The sequence below is a fragment of the Bombina bombina genome, chromosome 2 (genome assembly GCF_027579735.1).
Source record: "Bombina bombina isolate aBomBom1 chromosome 2, aBomBom1.pri, whole genome shotgun sequence".
NCBI classification, from domain to species: domain Eukaryota; kingdom Metazoa; phylum Chordata; class Amphibia; order Anura; family Bombinatoridae; genus Bombina; species Bombina bombina.
In genome coordinates, this window is record NC_069500.1 from 1,000,317,036 (window position 1) to 1,000,336,889 (window position 19,854).

The following is a 19,854-nucleotide window of genomic DNA, read 5'->3' on the forward strand; positions in this document are numbered from 1 at the left end:
CAATGTAATGTATAAGAAATGACAAGAAGAAAACAGCGCATCCACGAATCACAGCAGCGTTTATTCAAGTCCTAGGTAGCTTATAGCTCTCAGCCCCATGTCCTGCATGTTCAGTATCTCCGAGATACTGCAACGGGATACACATAGCTGGAGTTCCGTGATTCATCAGCTGCTCCTGTAAGGATCCTTCAGCATATATTCCATCAGACCAACTGGACATTACCACGTCGGATTTGCCGTGTATGCACATTTACTGAACAAACTTTGCCTCCATCTGGTTCAGCTAAGTTAACACACCAATCCTGCTACAATCAGTCTATATGCTTTTTGTGTGACTTAAACCAGCTACGGTTTTGGGACTGTTTTATTTTGGGACTGTTGTATTTTCACATATCTGTTGTGTACGTCGGTGATTGTATTTATGTCCCATATGTTTATACTATAGGGGAGTGGTTGTGTGTCTTCTGAGAAACAGATATTAGATACACCCCGTTTTTACTTTTTGATTATTTTTTTAAAGGGGAAGTTCTACGGGTGCCCCACCTGATTCAGTGTAGCGCTGTCATTTTCTCCTGTTTTTGTTTCCAATGTAATGTATAGCTAATCAGTTGGTCTTTGAGTGAATATAAGTAAACTAACTTGTTAGTTCTAAATTAGTACGATCATTACACTCGGTCATCAAAATGCATGGTCTAGATATGTGAAATCAAATTCTCCACACGTGTTTCTAAGGGTTAAATACCAGAGTGTTGGAGATTCACATATATTTCTAGACTATCTAAATATGCAACCTGTATAGGAATAGGGAATAGACGGGGGTTCATAGATAAGTAAATAATTGGAGAATATGTGATGTTTGGTAATACCTAGATCAGTTTAACACTGTGGTGGCCAGTATATAAATCACTAATAACTGTACTCTGGCGAGTAATCAAGTGAATCTTACTGGGAATCTATCACCGCATCAAGACTTTGAATTTAAGTACATGCTCCTAATGCCTCGATGTGAGGTTCGGGTGTATCTGATACTGTTTATACTGTTGGTCTTTATGTGTAGACCAAAGATTACTATTGTGTCAGTACAAAACACAGGCACTATGTACTTTATTAACAACACATCTGAGTAGAGTGTATCTCTATATTCATACTAATGTTAATTGCGCCTGCATTGACTGGATATTAGAAGGGCAAATGGCTCACTTATGTGCCCTTAGTTCATAGGGGTTAATTTGTTGTGTGTTGTGCTTAGACATGTGTGCTGTTACATTGGGTTATCCTAGAGAGCGAGCTTAAACAGGACAAGAATATGTTGGTATTGGTATTGTACTATATGACACTTATATTGTGCCCTGTGTACTAGTTGTCAGTTATATTAGTTCGGAACATTGCTTTTTTTTAAAAAAATTTTTATTGAGAGCACAGATGGGATACAAAAAAGAAAAAAAGTAAAGACAATAGCAGTGGGGAACAGTATCATCATCATAACCATGAAAGAAATATCTGTCATGGCGTTCCCATCTAAGAAAAGAAGGAGACCATGGACATTGACAAGAAAATCCATAAACCAAACATTAAACAAATCATAACATTAAACTCTGTAGCTAGAATAAACTGAGCTCTTCACTATCTGTCCCGACTGTGTCTTTCAATATGTCTCAACTGTGAGCTTATTTTCTAATAAGGATTGCTGGACAACACATAAAACTGAATCAAAACATAAAAAACAAACTAACAAACAAATAAACAAGTAAACAAACAAACAAACAAACAAGAGAAAAAAAAATAAAAAAATACATTCGCATAAATTTATATATTCATATCAGCCTTCAAATTAACGATCACATTCAATTCACTTTGGTAATGACTTGTTATACCTGCGGCAGTTCCCCTCTTAATATTGCATTCATAACGTAATCTGTCGATCTTAGCAGATAAATAATTTTCTTCTGTGTATCTATTGCCTGGGAGTATATAAAGATTTCCCATTTTTTTTAAAAACTCTCAACTTCATTACTTTTATCTTGTTCTATCGTACATTGTTCTAGTGTCATTTGTTTAAAGATAAAGTTACTCACTTCTGCTATGGATGGTAGTTTTTTTGAGATCCAAGTTCTCAGCAATAGGAACCTAGCCACCCCTATAACTAATTCAATGAATAGTTTATTTTTTATTCTGGAGTCTGCTTGAAATAGGAAAAAGACTGTGTCTCGAGAGACTGTTATCCCTGTTTTTAATATCCTTGAGAGTAGAAAACTTATTTTATTCCAATACTGTCTAACTAATGTACATTCCCAAAAATAGTGTACAATATAAGCCCCTCTGTCACCACATTTCGCACATTTATCCTTAATTTGGCTGTTCCATCTTGACATGACACTTGGTGTCAGATATGTTTGATTAAGCAGGAAGATATGTGCTTCTCTAAAATTGGTAGAAGTGAAGATCTTGTTTATTTTATTAATACTATTATATATGCAGTCTTCATTGCATTCTCTAAACCCCTTCAGTTGCCATTTATTGACAATAAGTTTTAAGTTTAAACTACCCTCCTGTCTCAAAGATTCATTGTACCATTTTCTAATCGAGAAATCTCCTGCTTTACTTAAATTGAGGTTCAGCATAAGTGAGGGCCAATCCCAGTCCTTATTTTGGAGGTGTAATAGCTTATTAGCTAGACTCCTTATTTGTTACTAAGCAAAAAAAATTTTATTGGGTAAGTCAAATTTAACTCTTAATTCCTCAAACGTTTTAATGTGCGGATTTTCTGTATTGAAATTAATCATTTGACCAATATATATCAATCCCTTACTTTTCCACCTATGGAAGACTGCAGATTTTAACGCTTCCGGGAAAAGGGGGTATCCAATAATTGTTAAATAATTAGATATTGTATAATTAACTTTTAATTTTTTGCAATACTGCTGCCACGCTTTTATAATACCCATGACTGAGCTGATTTTTTTGATCTTCTTAGGTATATCTGCAACTTTAGTATGTAAAAGAGCCTTTAGAGAGTAGGGTTTCACTATTCCCTCTTCCAATGGCCTTGCTGTATAATATTCCTTATCTAACAGCCATTCAGCTGCAATTTTAACAAGGCATGCTAAGTTATATTTTCCTATATCTGGAAGTGCAAATCCTCCAGATTCCTTTAAAAGAGAAAGTATTTTGAGAGAGATTTTTTTTCTTTTCTTACCCCACAGAAAATCGATTATATTTTTATTAAATACTTTAATATCTGAGGACTTAATGAGTAATGATAGATTCTGCATTTTGTATAGTATCTTTGGGAAAATAATCATTTTAATTAAGCTAATTTTGCCTGACAAGGCCAAGGGAATATATTTCCACACATTTAACTGGTCAATAATTTTCTGTAAAATTGGTTTAACATTCAAGTCATACCATAACTTAGGGTTCTTACTAAGATTAATTCCTAGATATGTGATCTGATCTACTACTTTATAGGGAAATAGAGTATTAGATTCTTTTTGTTTATTAAGCCATAGGAGTTCAGTTTTATTAAAATTAACTCTATAACCCGAAAAGGAGCTATATAGCTCTATTATATCCATTAGTTGTGGGATACTTTGTTTGCTGTTTCTCAAGAATATCAAAACATCATCAGCATATAGTAAGATCTTTTCCTCTATATTATTACAAACAATCCCTTGCATCTCTTGACGGATTTTAATAGCTAATGATTCGATAGACAAATTAAACAAGAAAGGTGACAAGGGACAACCTTGTCTTGTACCTCTTTTCAGGGCAATATCTGCAGATTCCACTCCATTCACTGAAATTACAGATATCGGATTTTTATATATTGCTTTGATATAGTTTAGAAAGGGGCCCGAGAAACCAAACTTAGACAGTGATGTGAAAAGATGATCCCACTGTACCGCATCAAAAGCTTTTTCTGCATCTATGGCTATTAAGGCTGCATCTTCTCTTATCTCTTGATGTTTATCTGTCAGATCATTAAAATATTCAATAATAATGCAAGCTTTGCGTATATTAACCACAGAACTTCGATTGTTCATAAACCCTACCTGATTTGTATGTATGATATTACCAAAAAATGTTTTTAATCTTTCCGCGACTATTATTGCTAAAATCTTATAGTCCACGTTTAGTAGGGAAATAGGTCTGTACGCGTCTGGCTTCTCAGGGTCCCTTCCTTTTTTATATATCAAGATTGTATTTGCTTTAGTGAAGTTCTTTGACATGCTAGAATTTTCGGAATAATACCAGTTATATAATTTGGTCAAATATGGTGCAATTTCTTTTTTTTTAAATTTTATAAAACTCGGCTGGTAAATGATCCGGCCCGGGTGCTTTATTTAATTTAATCTTATTAATTGTTGTTTCTACTTCTTCTATCGTGATAGGCTGGTTAATTGTATTAGCTTCTTCCAGTGTTATTTTAGGGGTAGTTATTGAATCCCAAAACCGCTTTTTATTCGAGCTGTCTAACTCACATGCCCCATAGAAATTGCTATATATTTGGTAAAAGATCTCATTTATTTCTGACGGGTCATGTATATATGTATCTTCCACTTTTATTGCCGATATTATATTAGATTTTTTTTCAGATTTAACTACTTTCGCTAAGAGACTACCTGTTTTATTTCCGAATTTCATAAACTTTGCTTTACTTTTGAGATCTTCTCTAATAGTTTCTTGTGTATAAAATGTGTCCCTTTCTTGTTTTGCCTGGGTATATCTGAACCAGTTGTTTTTTGTAGTGCTTGATAGGTATCTATTGTAGGAATTTATAACTTGATTCGTTAATTGTTCTTCCCTTCTCTTTCTTTTCTTTTTAAATATGGCCATATAGCTTATTATTTCTCCCCTTAACACCGATTTGGCTGTTTCCCACAGTATTTCTATCCTATCTAGATATTCTCTATTCAGATTTAAAAAAATATTGAATTTTTCTCTTAACATAGCTACAAAAGATGCATTTTTCAGCATATATTTCGGGAAGTGAAAAAAGTTTCTTTTAGGAACTCTTATTAATGTTTCCTCTAGGGTAAGTTCTAGAGTAATAGGAGCGTGATCAGATATAATCACATCTTTTATGTCTGCCTTTGGGTTAGCCAACAATAAGGGCTCAGATATCAGGAAAAAGTCAATCCTCGATAGTGATTCTAGTGATTTTGATAAGCATGTGAATCTTTTTAGATCTGGATATTGGAGTCTCCAAATATCATGGACTTTAAGTGATTTTTTGAATATATGCAGAATTCTCATTTCCTTCGATATTCTAGAATCCTTTTTCCTACCTTTTGTGCTTTTCCTGTCTAATGGGAATCTAGGTGTTAAATTAAAATCACCAGCAATTATTAAATTTTTTTCATTATACTTTAACATTAATACCTGCAATTTATTCCAAAATTCCAGGTCCAAATTATTTGGGCCATAGACATTACACAATGTATACATCTTTTTTTTTTATTTCTATTTCAATAATAATATAACGTGCATTGTCATCTTTTTTAACTTCAAGAATTTTGTATTCTAGATTCTTACCAAGTAGTATAGCTACGCCCTTTTTCCTTTCTAGACATGGAGTGGCAACTACTTCTTTTACCCAGTTAACTTTTAATTTAGCTAATTCTGTTGCCGACAACCTGACTTCCTGGAGAAAGGCAATATCAGTATTTAATTTTTTAAGATGCTTTAAGATTGTCTTTCTTTTGATAGGGGACACAATACCACCAACATTCCACGATGTAAGACCTAGTAAATTCCTTATACCCCGTATCCTAGTTTTATTCTATACAGACTACCAACCACCGTTTTTCCATCACTACTAGACATATCCTTAATTTTGTGAAGGCTGATAAGACAAAAAAAAAAACACAAAAAAAAACAGAAAAGGGAAAATACAAATCCACACCAGTTAAAATGTTAACGCTGTTCTCCTTTAAGTCATAAATCCTGACAAACTGTGACATAATATTGTTTAGCTTCTTCACTGTTCTGAAAGGATTTAAAGCCATCCTTACCTCCTACTTTCAAAATAGCAGGATAGACTACAAATGCCTGTAGCCCCTTTTGAATGAATTGCGAGCACATTTGTGACATTATTTTCCTTTTATTCGAGGTTTCCAATGAAAAGTCTTGAAAGATAAGGACTTTCCTGTCATCCAACAGGAGGGGTTCTGAAAGTTTTTTAAAATATTTTAAGATTTCAACTTTGTCCTTATAGTTCAAGAATTTTGCTATCACTGGCCTAGTGCGGGATCTACCCGTAGGGTCTTCACCCAAGTATTGCTTACTTAAACCCAGTCTGTGTATCCGCTCAGCTATAATTTCTAATCCATCCCTTTGCATACCCAGTTTCCTTGGTATTTCTTTGGTAATAAGTGCTTCTAAATCTCTATTTACATATTTTTCAGATATGCCTATGAACCTTAGATTATTTCTTCTTGATCTATCTTCTGCAACATCTGCTCTGTCTTGTAATTTTGCAATTTGTCCGGTCAATTCTTCAATCCTATTACTTTTAATAGTCAGTTGATCCTCTAGGTTTGAAATTCTATTTTCTATTTCTCCTATTCTTGCATTAAAATGTTTTAACTCATTCGATACCGTTGATATTTCTAGTCTGAGATTATCAAACTGTGGCATCAGTAAAGCAGAAATTTTAGTTATTAACATTTGTGTGTCTATATTTACATGTGGTGTGTTCGCGCTATCTAAATTCTCTTGTATGGGTTCAATTATATTCTTGTTCTTATTTCTTTCCCTAGTTTTGGCTGACATTATAGCTGGGGACTTATCTTTTGAATTCTGGATAAACTTATCCATTAAGAATCACTTGTTCTTATGAGAATATACCACAAAAAGAAAAAAAAAAAAAAAAAAAAAGGGGGAAAGTGTGTAAATAAAAACTAATGTGAAAAAGTATTAATAGTGAGTATGAGCCTCTCGGGCAAGTGTAAATCTAAGGGATCAGGGACTAAGCCAAACTCTACAATGAAAAAAAAAAGAAATAAAAGGTGTGAAAGGGTGTCTTAGGTCAATAGTGAATAGTTAGTGTAGAAGTGTGTGAGAGGAGAGGGAGAGAAAGAAAGAAAAAAAAATCTATGTATCAAGTACCCAACAAGGGATAGTTTATGATGTTAAGCAGTATACAATTTTCTGAGCTAATTTATTTCTTTGAGTTTTAATCTCTTAACTACTTGTAATCATTGTGGAGCCTTCAATCTAAGAGAAAACAGAATTCAGTTCACTTTGCACTCTTCTGTTTTAACAACCTGGCCTATCAAGCCTTCCAGAGACCAATTTAAACCAACTGCCAGATATTTCACTAGAATCCTTGCATTCTGTTCACAACACAGACCCTCTGGATCAGGGTCCCAGACTTATACCCTAGCCACACTGTATATTCTTCACAGTGGTAAAAACATAGATGTTTTACAACAGATAACAAACTCTAAAGCTTAATCAAATACAGCTCAGTTGGTCATAGATTAATTCCTAATATATATCTTTGTCAGAAGAAATTATCAGTCTTTCCAAGTGTCACCAGGTACCTAGTTCTTCACTGGGTTAACCATATTTAACACAACACAGTCCACTTGCATGCTAATCCCAGGCTTGCACACTAGGCAATCTGATTTTTTCTTCCTGTTAGTATAGTGAAACTTTTAATCAGATTGGTATTGCAACTCAAGATCAGTGTCCACTGTCAGTATATTCCAAATACCATCTAGTACCAGTTTCTTCACTGGGAACTTCAGGCTTCAAGCACGGCACAGACCTCTTGCATACTTATCCCAGACTTACACACTAGGCACACAGTATATTCTTCAGTATAGTATATTATGGTATATTGCAATTAAGTCCCCTCAAACTCAGGCTTTGCTTAATGCCTATAGAGTTACACTTTTATGTACATTACAGTTCTGAGCTATATAGTTAACCCCAGGGTTTTCTTTTCCTTTTATATCTGTATTCTTTCTCTTTATTTTTCCTTTTTTACAGCGAGATGAGTTCAGATATAGAAATGTGGAGTTTGTTGACTCAATTTTGTGTGTAACAGTTTTCTTCACTGGGGCAACGTATAGCACCTGCCTGTAGGGGAAATAAACAGCCTGTTGGATTCCAAAGACCTAAGTGGGTGACTCTCTTTATAATGTCACACAGATATGGGCCTTCACATCAACTTCCCCCTGTATAGTACCAGAACCAGGGATCACGTTTTCAGCTGAGTTATTTGTCTAGTTTTTTTTTTCTTTTTCCCCAGCCAACAGTGACAAAAATTAGGCAGGTGGAACAGATAAATACCTCAGGCCTTGATGTTATCTCAATTATTACCAGGTATCAGTCACGAACTTCCCTGCACCCAGACTTATAAAACTGCACACAGCCTATTCACATCCTTATAGTCAGAAAAAGAGAGTAACCTTGCAGCGGCTTTTACAGCACATAGTCTGATGTATAAGTACTTATCTGAAAGGATGGCTTTCTCCTCTGATATATCGTCAGCCTTGTAGCTCCATGTCCATATCCATGAGCATTTCCATGAACAGCGTTGCTCCTGCCAAAGAGCTTTACTAGCTGTGGGAGATATTCGGTGGAGTGCCTTTGTTACTTCTGTGTCACGTACCCGCTGAGCGTAGCCTGCTAAGGCTTCACGATAGTCGGTGAGAAGCGCTCCCTATCTGGTACTCTTTACTCGGCTCTTTTTGGGCCTAGAGCCTGTGACTGGCGGTTGGAGTATACTCGGAGCAAACGCTAGCTGCGCGCCACTCCGATGTTACCGCCCACCGGAAATCCCCCAGTTCGGAACATTGCTAATATAAGTCAGTTAACTGTCTCTGGTCTCGATCAGTTCACTCCCAGTATGTGTCGAGCTGTTAGTCTAGCAAGTATAGTTGGTTCTGTCCTTTGTATAAGTCAGTTGTTGTGTATCAGTATCCTATCAACTACAGTCCCTAACTTAGTATAGGAAACCAGTGTGATATCACGTTGTCTCTTGTATCAATACTGTTCATAAGTTTACCATCATGTTATTATACTGACTGTAGTTAAATAATCAATGGTTAAATGTTATTGCGATCATGACAATTATGTTATATTGTCAGATCGATTAAATGAGTACCCATATTAATGTGAACTTAATGCTATGCGTTATACTGTTTCACGATTCACTACTTGTGAATATTAATATAATAGCCACCTTGTCTGGGATCAGTTAGACATTGCAGTTAACACCGTAACAATAACACTTCTTGTAACTCACGCCTACTGAGTCTCCCTATTGGATAGACGAGTGCGTGACAAAGTTTATCTTGTATTCAAGTGACTGTATACTCGCTGGTCGGGTGCTGCTTAGCCCTTTCTAAACTCACTGTTTGTTGCTTAAAAATTATATTATGGCAAATACTTATAATAAAGATTCACATGGTTTTGTGCTCTCAGTGTTGAATCATTATTATTTGCTTGGGTAAATAATGTAGTGGGTTGCAGAATAACGACCGCGATACAATTGACACAGTGTCTATACTTTAGATATAAATATCACATCACCATACACAGAGGCTATGTAAATAGTTGCTCAATTAAATTTCCAACTAGTTTAGTACTATATTCATAATTACTTTTTGCCCCCTCTAACTCCCAGTATCGTGTCAATGACCGCAGCTAGGTAGACATATTGTACTGCATATGGAAGTTAGTTACACTCAAAGATTCTAATTTAACAACAGAGTTTTTTAAACTAAAAGAACGTCCGTGCTGCTGACGCGTTTCGCCCGTGAGGGCTTTGTCAAAGGCAAAGGAAATTTATACAGTCTGATATTTCATTGTGTGACTTTACTGATTCTTAGTGTGATCTAGAGAACAGACCTTTAAAAGCATGTCACATTGTTTCATAGGGGGATATTTGCAGATTTTGAGGTTTTGTGGTACAGCAACCACAAATTTAAGAAGCAACAATTGCTTCTTTAGCCTTGTCACCAAATCAGAGGTAGCAAGATCAAACAGCCCGATACTTACTGTTTTGGGGTGACTGACATGCCTTGCTCTTGATCAATCGGTTGTGCAAGAGAAGGGGGGTGCCATTGCACAAGGATGCTGCATTGCAAGGGGCATTTGCAGGTGGACAGGTTTTTTTATCTTGATATTTTTTTCTAATGTATAGCTTGATATTTCTGATATAATTCCAAGGATATAGATGCATTCTTGTGCTGCTATAATCCCCTGGTCTCATAAATTGCCACAGTTTAACAATAGAAATAACATAATTTATGCTTACCTGATAAATTTATTTCTCTTGTAGTATATCCAGTCCACGGATCATCCATTACTTATGGAATATTCTCCTTCCCAACAGGAAGTTGCAAGAGTCCACCCACAGCAAAGCTGCTATATAGCTCCTCCCCTAACTGCCATATTCAGTGATTCGACCGAAAACATGCAGAGAAAGGAAACCATAGGGTGCAGTGGTGACTGTAGTTCAAATGAAAAAATGACCTGCCTTAAAGTGACAGGGCGGGCCGTGGACTGGATACACTACAAGAGAATTAAATTTATCAGGTAAGCATAAATTATGTTTTCTCTTGTTAAGTGTATCCAGTCCACGGATCATCCATTACTTATGGAATACCAATACCAAAGCTAAAGTACACGGATGATGGGAGGGACAAGGCAGGTACTTAAACAGAAGTTACCACTGCCTGTAAAAAACCCTTTCTCCCAAAAATAGCCTCCAAAGAAGTAAGGTATCAAATTTGTTAAATTTGAAAAAGTATGAAGCGCAGACCAAGACTCCGTCTTGTAAATCTGTTCAACAGAAGCCAAATTTAAAAAAGGCCCAAGTGAAAACCACAGCTCTAGTAGAATGAGCTGTAATCCCTTCAGGAGGCTGCTGTCCAGCAGTCTCATAAGCTAAATGAATTATGCTTTTTAACCAAAAAGACAGAGAGGCTGCTGAAGTCTTTTGACCTCTCCTCTGTCCAGAATAGACAACAAACAAGGTGAACGTTTGATGAAAACTGTAGTAGCTTGTAAGTAAAACTTTAAAGCACAAACCACGTCCAATATTGTGTAATAGACGTTCCTTCTTTGAGGAAGGATTAGGATACAAGCATGGAACAACTATCTCTTGAGTGATGTTCTTGTTAGATACCACCTTAGGAAAAAACCCAGGTTGGTACGCAGGACTACCTTATCCATACGAAGGACCAGATAAGGAGAATCACATTGTAACACAGATAACTTGGAGACTCTACGAGTCGAGGAAATAGCTACCCAAAAAGAACTTTCCAAGATAAAGATTGATATCTATGGAACAAAAAAGGTTCAAACGGAACTTCTTGAAGGACCTTAAGAACCAGGTTTAAGCTCCATGGCGGAGCAACAGTTTTAAACACAGGCTTGGATCTAACCAAAGCCTGACCAAATGCCTGAACGTCTAGAAAACCTGCCAGACGCTTGTGCAAAAAAATAGACAGAGTAAAAATCTGTCCCTTTTAAGGAATTAGCTGACAACCCTTTTCTCAAAAACATCTTGGAGAAAAGATAATATCCTGGGAATCCAGACTTTACTCCATGAGTAACCCTTGGATTCATAAAAATCAGATATTTATGTTCAATTTTCCTAGAGACAGGCTTTCATGTCTGTATTAAGGTATCAATGACTTACTCGGAGAAGCCATGCTTTGATAACATCAAGCGTTCAGTCTCCAGGCAGTCCATCTCAGATTGATTCTATTTAGATGGTTGAAAGGACCCTGAGGTAGAGGGACCTGTCTCAGAAGCAGAGACCGTGATGGAAAGGATGACATGTCCACCAGATCTGCATACCAGGTCCTGCGTGGCTACGCAGGCGCTGTCAAAAACACCAAAGCCCTCTCCTGCTTGGTCTTGACCTCCGGAGGAATCCCACTCCCCCGGAAGAAAAGTCTGACGACTTAGAAAATCCACCTCCCAGTTCTCAACACCTGGGATATGGATAGCTGATAGACAAGAGTGAGTCTCTGTCCAGTGAATTATTGTAAGACTTCTAACATCGCTAGGGAACTTCTGTTCCCCCTTGATGGCTGATGTAAGCCACAGTCGTGTATATTGTCCGACTGAGTATGATGTACCTCAGAGTTGCTAACTGAGGCCAAGTCTGAAGAGCATGGAATATCACTCCCAATTCCAGATTATTTATTAGAAGGAGGGTCTCCTCCTAAGTCCCCTATCCCTGAGCCTTCAGGGAGTTCCAGACTGCATCCCAACCTAAAAGGCTGGCATCTATTGTAACAATTGTCCCATCTGACCTGCGGGAGGTCATACCCTTGGACAGAAGGACCCGACATAGTCACCAGAGAAGAGAATCTCTGGTCTCTTGGTCCAGGTTTAACAGGGGGACAAATCTGTGTAATCCCCGTTCCTCTGACTGAGCATGCATAGTTGCAGCGGTCTGAAATGTAGACGTGCAAACGGTACTATGTCCCTTGCCGCTACCATTAAGCCGATTTCATTCATGTACTGAGCCACCGAAGGGCGCGGATGGAATGAAAAACACGGCAGAAATTTTGAAACTTTGACAACCTGGACTCCGTCAGATAAATTTTCATTTCTACAGAATCTATCAGAGTCCCTAGGAGGGAAACCCTTGAGATTGGGGATAGAGAACTCTTTCCTTGTTCAATTTCCACCCAAGTGATCTCAGAAATGCCAGTACTACGTCCGTATGAGACTTGGCAATTTGGATGTTTGACGCCTGTATCAGGATGTCGTCTAAATAAGGGGTCACTTCTATGCCCCGCGGCCTAAGGACCGCCAAAGCGACCCCAGAACCTCCATAAAGGTTCTTGGGGCTGTAGATATCCCAAAGGAAAGAGCTACAAACTGGTAATGCCTGTCTAGAAAGGCAAACCTGAAAAATGATGGTGATCTTTATGCATCACAATGTGAGGATAAGCATCCTTCAAATCCATTGTAGTCCTCTATTGACTCTCCTGGATCATAGTTAAGATGGTACGAATAGTTTCCATCTTAAATGACGGAATTCTGAGGAATTTGTTTAAGATCTTTAGATCCAAATTAGGTCTGAAGGTTCCCTTCCTTGGGAACCACAAACAGATTTGAGTAAAAACTCTGTCCCTGTTCCTCTCTTGGAACTGGATGGATCTCGTACACAATGTAAGAATGCCTCCTTCTTTATCTGGTTTGCAGATAATTGTGAAAGGCGAAATCTCCCCTTTTTTGGGGGGGGAATCTTTGAAAACCAGAAGATATCTCTGGGATATAAATTCCAATGCCTAGGGATCCTGGGCATCTCTTGCCCACGCCTGGGCGAAGAATGAAAGTCTGCCCCCTATAGGATCCGTTACCGGATAGGGGTCCGTTCCTTCATGCTGCCTTAAAGGCAGCAGCAGGCTCCTTGGCCTACTTATCTTTGTTCCAGGTCCGATTGTCTCCAGACCACCTTGGACTGAGCAAAAATTCCCTCTTGTTTTGCCTTAGAGGAAGTGGATGCCACCCTCCAGTGATATAAGCAATAATCTCCTTCAAACCAGGCCCGAATAGGGTCTGCCCCTTGAAGGGAAGTTAAGTAGCTTATTTATTAAAGTCACGACAGCTGACCATGATATAAGCCATAGCGCTCTGCGCGCCAGTATAGTAAAAAACAGAATTCTTAGCCGTTAGTCTAGTCAAATGAACAAAGGCATCAGAAAACAAAGGAATTTGGCTAGCATAAGCTTGTCAAATATATTCATCCAATGGAGTCGCTAACTGTAAAGCCTCATCAAGAGACTCAACCCAGAACGCCGCAGCAGCAGTGACAGAAGCAATGTATGCAAGGGGCTGCAGGATAAAACCCTGTTGAATAAATATTTTTTATCCATTGGATCTAAAAAGCACAACTGTCCTCGCCAGAGGTAGTGGTACGCTTAGCTAGAGTAGAAACTCTTCTCTCCACCTTAGGAACTGTCTGCCAGAAGTCCCGTGTGGTGGTAACTATTAGAAAACATTCTTCTAAAAAATAGGAGGGGAAGAGAACGGCACACCTGGTCTATCCCATTCCTTATTAAAAAATTTGTAGTAAACCTCTTTAGGTATTGGAAAAACATCAGTACACACCGGCACTGCATATTATTTATCCAGTCTACACAATTTCTCTGGCCCTGCGATTGTACACATTCATTCAGAGCAGCCAAAGCCTCCCTGAGCAACAAGTGGAGGTTCTCAAGCATAAATTTTAAATGTAGAAATATCAGAATCAGGTTAAATCATCTTCCCTGAGTCAAAAAAATCACCCACAGACTAAGCATATTGTGAGGTAGTATCATACATGGTTCTTAAAGCGTCTGTATGCTCTGTATCTACCCCCAGAGCTATCTGCTTTCCTTTAATTTCAGGTAGTCTGACTAATACTGCTGCCAGAGTATTATTCACCACCTTTGTCATGTCTTGTAAAATAAACGCTATGGGCGCCCTTGATGTACTTGGCGCCCTTTGAGCGTGAGTCCCTGAAGCGGGAGTCGAAGGGTCTGACACGTGGGGAGAGTTAGTCGGCATAACTTTCCCCTCGACAGAATCCCCTGGTAAAATAAACGCTATGGGTGCCCTTGATGTACTTGGCGCCATTTGAGCGTGAGTCCCTAAAGCGGGAGTCAAAAGGTCTGACACGTGGGGAGAGTTAGTCGGCATAACTACCCCCATGACAGAATCCTCTGGTGATAATGTTTTTAAAGACAAAAAAATGATCTTTATTGTTTAACATGAAATCAGTACATCTGGTACACATTCTAAGATGGGGTTCCACCATGGCTTTAAAACATAATGAACACAGAGCTTCCTCTATGTCAGACATGTTAGAACAGACTAATAATGAGACTAGTAAGCTTGGAAAACACTTTAAATCAAGTTAACAAGCAAATATATAAAACGTTACTGTGCCTTTAAGAGAAACAAATTTTGTCAAAATTTGAAAAAGTGAAAAAAGGCACTAAAACAAACGAAATTTTTACAGTACATGTAATAAGGTAACAGAGCATTGCATCCACTTGCAAATGGATGATTAACCCCTTAATGCAAAAAAACAGATAAAAAAAAAAAAAACTACATAGACGTTTTTTAAAAACAGACACAACAAAACTGCCACAGCAGAGCTGTGGATTACCTTCCCTATAAACGATTTTGGAAGTCTTTTTAGCCCTTTAGAAATGTCCTGTAGTATTCATGGGACTGCTGAGGGAATCTGGATGATTCATTTTGTAATTTTAACTGCGCAAAAAAGCGCTAAATTAGGCCCCTCCCACTCATATTACAACAGTGGGAAGCTTCAGATAACTGTTTCTATGCAAAATTTAAGCCAGCCATGTGGAAAAAACTTAGGCCCCAATAAGTTTTATCACCAAACATGTTAAAAAACGATTAAACATGCCAGCAAACGTTTTAAAACACATTTTTACAAGAGTATGTATCTCTATTAATAAGCCTGATATCAGTCGCTTTTACTGCATTTAAGGCTATACCAACATTACAGTGTTATCACCAATGTACGTTAAAAAACCATTAAACATGCGAGCAAACGTTTTAAAACACATTTTTATAAGAGTATGTATCTCTATTAATAAGCCTGATACCAGTCGCTATCGCTGCATTTAAGGCTTTACTTACATTACTTCGGTATCAGCAGTATTTTCTTAGTCAATTCCATTCCTAGAAAAATATTTTACTGCACATACCTTATCTGCAGGAAAACCTGCACGCCATTCCCCCTCTGAAGTACCTCACTCCTCAGAATGTGTGAGAACAGCAAATGGATCTTAGTTACGTCTGCTAAGATCATAGAAAAAACGCAGGCAGATTCTTCTTCCAAATACTGCCTGAGATAAACAGCACACTCCGGTGCCATTTAAAAATAACAAACTTTTGATTGAAGAATAAACTAAGTATAAAAAACCACAGACTCTCACGACCTCCTATCTATGTTGAGGCTTGCAAGAGAATGACTGAATATGGCAGTTAGGGGAGGAGCTATATAGCAGCTTTGCTGTGGGTGGACTCTTGCAACTTCCTGTTGGGAAGGAGAATATTCCATAAGTAATGGATGATCCGTGGACTGGATACACTTAACAAGAGAAATAAACATTATCCTTGCATGTTATGTTTGAAGTGGATTTACAATTGTGTAACTGAAACTATAGATGGTTACGTGCAACTACATCTAGATCCACAGGGGGCTCTCTGTATATAGGTGCATGAAACTGTCTGTAGTGGGCAAATTGTGTTCCTTGGTCATTTAGGTCTGTTGTCTGGATGACTTTTTAAATTAATACTTTCTTACTCTTTCTTACTATGGTCATCATACAAAAGCCAAGCATCAAAATAGTTTTGGTCTCCCCACCCTATATTTTCAACACCTCTGTTCCCAGCAGTATTGCCCAGAGCAAGATATTATCACGGTTGCCACAAATACGAGCATATAAATTATGCCATAGCAAACAAACCATTAACCCTTTACCCAAACATAAAAAATCCCCTTTCAGAACTGTGATGCACAGCTATAATTTTCAGCCTTCTCCCAAAACATATCTAAAAATCCTCTTTCAGAACTGTGATACCAAATGGGCCCTGGACCCATTGCCATTTTGTGTCTATCCCCAGAACTGTGATTCACAGCTGCAATTAGCAGCCTTCTAATCACCAAAACCAATGACAAGCCCATACATGTCTGCTATTTCTGAACAAAGGGGCTCCCAGGGTAGCTTTACTACCAAGTTTGTTATGGGTGCATAATCTCTGTTTAAATAATGCCAGTGAGAAACCTAAAGTTTGTGACAAAAGTTAACATTTATTTTTATATAATCACATACATCAGACGTCCAAATTGTGTCATGAAATATACCAAACTAAGACTAGATTATTAACTTGGGTTGTCTACTTTAAAAATAAATATAGATTTTGGGGTACATTTTGAGAATTCATGACATTATGCAATACCAAATGAGCTAAATATCTGCTAATTCTGAACACAGGAGACCCCAGAGAAGCTTTTGCAACCATTTGTCTTAAGACTGCACAATTTGTGTGTAAATATTTTCAGAGACAAACCCAAAATTTGTGAAAAAGTTAATGATCTTTTTGTATGATCACATTTGGCACACATCTGACTGCCAACTGGGTTGCATGAATATGCAAATATGCTAAATTAATAGTGTGAGATTGTTCTGCTACACCAAATTAAAGTTATCCAATTGCATTTTAGAACATGATAAACATAGCTGCAGATAAAATTATCAAAACTAATAAAACAAAATATGCATATTTGCTCTTAACTGAATCAGAAGATGCCAATGAACACATTTTGAAGGTTTTTTTTTCTACAATTAGAAAGCTGCATGTTTTGCGGCAAGTGATAATGAATCTTGTTATACACTTTTTTTTACAATAATCTCTTAATTCTGTAAATAACTAGCTAGCTAGAACCCCTGAAAGCTCTTTTTATGCTGAACAAATATGTATAGTTTTCATAGGTAAATAAAAAACTAAAAACAAAGGCACTTTTATCTGTTTAAATGGAGAGATAGCTAGAATGCTAAAAATTCTGTATTTTGGGTGTTTTTCTCTAAAATCTCCAATAATGAAGGGGTTAAAGTGACATGAAACACAGATAGAGCATGTATTTTTAAACAACTTTGTAATTTACTTATAATATCTAATTTTCTTCATTCTCTTGGTATCTTTTGTTGAAAAGCAGGGATGTAAGCTCATGAGCGTGCACATATCTGGAGCACTATATGACAATGTTATCCATTTGCAAGCGCACTAGATGGCAGCTCTATTTCCTGCCATGTAGTTCTTCAGACAAATACCTAGGTATCTCTTCAACAAAGAATACCATGGGAACGAAGAAAATGTGACACTAAAAGTGAATTGGAAACTATATTAAAATTATATGCTCTGTGTGATTCACAAATAAAATAAATAAGGTTTTAATTCTCTTTGAGTTTAATTTTGCCTTTAATGTCCCTTTTAACATACAAGTAATGCTAATATATTATTTTTATGGTGGCTATCAAATACATTTCTTTAATTAAGGGTTTCTTAAATGTATTTTAGAACTAACATACAACTACATACAACAAAACAACAGGACTGAGAATTGTAGTTAGAGTCAGTACATAGATTTTAGGTCTGCATATAAAACTAATGATAAGTGCCCCTTTAAATGTATTTAGAGTGTGTATAAATTGTATGGTAACATTAAATAAACAGTACTAAAACTATTACAGCCCTCTAAATTTGTGTTTTCATTTTCAGTACATGTTGAAATCGATAGCAGAAATGTCTCTGAGGGCAAAGGTAAAGTATGTGTTGACTGTATTTTATCTATAAATATGTATTTATTTAAACCAAATTCCCTCTTCCCTACACTGGACACTCCTACAGTGACGTGCGGTGAGGTCAGAGGCTGGTGAGGCACTGGTTGTGATACGCCCGAGAAACATAGACACACACACATAGTGTGTGTATGCATGTATATATATATATATATATATATATATATATATATATATATATATATATATATATATATATATATATATATATATATATACACTAACTCTCTCTCACACTCACTCTTTCTCTCTCACTCACACTCTCTCTCTCACACACACACACACAATCTTTCTCACACTCTCTCTCAAACACTCTCTCACACTCTCTCTCTCACACTCTCTCTCTCTCACACTCACTCTCTCACACTCTCACACTCACAGTGTACTCTTACACTCACAAACTCTCTCTCACACACTCTCTCTCACACGCTCTCTCTCACACGCTCTCTCTCTCTCACACTCTCTCTCACACTCTCTCGCTCACACTCTCTCTCACACACACACTCTATCTCTCACACACTGTATCTCCTTATGCTCTCCTTGCAAATTCAGCCCATTAAAATGGGTTGTGGTTTCGATTAGCAAAACCCATTATTGTATATACAAAAATAAACCTAAAACGTTTCCTATACAGTTAACACTCTACAGCTGGTTTTAAAATGAATTGGAAACACATTTAGGAGGAAAAATGTTCAGCACACTCACTGTAAAAATCACAAAGATATTACGTTCAGTGTGTATTAACTACTGTGTATTTTTATGTTTGTGCACTTGAAAACATAGGTCAGGTTAAATTAAAGGACTAGAAGATGCTAAGATTTCAATGCTACATACACACAGAAGTTTCTTCTTGAGACCAGCAGTGTTCTGCGGCTTTTGAGCAGAACTTTAATTATGTATTTAACCCCATTGCCGGAGTTATATGCAAATGAAAGCATGTACTTTTTTGTCATTATTATGGTCATTTGATAAGAATCAATAAGGGCAAGATGTGTAATTTTGTCAACAAACCCCTCCTAAGTTTTTTTAGATGCATTATTATTATTATTTGTTTAATGTTTGTAATTAATAATGTATTTTGTATTGTGTATTTTCTGAAATGTATACTACAAGGTACATGACTGTTCATCTCTTGTTATTATTTGACAAGACTATGCCTACTTATGTTATCTAGAAATTTAAAGGGAAGTTTAAAGGGACATGAAACTCACCATTTTTCTTTTGTGATTCTGATAGAGCATACACGTTTAAGCAACTTTAACATTTACTTCTTTTATTAAATTTGCTACATTCTTTTGGTATCCTTTGTTGAAGGAAAAGCAATGCACCATTGAGATCTTGTTGATGACATGTGGTGAACCAATGACAAGAGGCATATATATTCAACCACCAATCAGCAGCTAGCTTCCAGTAATGCATTTCTGCTCCTGAACCTATCTAGGATGCTGTTCAACAAAGGACTCCAATAGAGCAAAGCAAATTAAATAATAAA

The 19,854-nt window shown here is 37.0% G+C and overlaps 1 protein-coding gene across 1 annotated transcript in view; it reads left to right on the forward strand.

Annotated features, from left to right (window-relative positions):
* CASP6 (caspase 6) overlaps positions 1-19,854 on the forward strand; it is a 58,240-nt gene that overhangs the window by 13,860 nt on the left and 24,526 nt on the right. Inside the window, 1 exon segment of the mRNA XM_053703551.1 lies at positions 18,283-18,324. Coding sequence (XP_053559526.1) covers positions 18,283-18,324 — 42 coding nt within the window.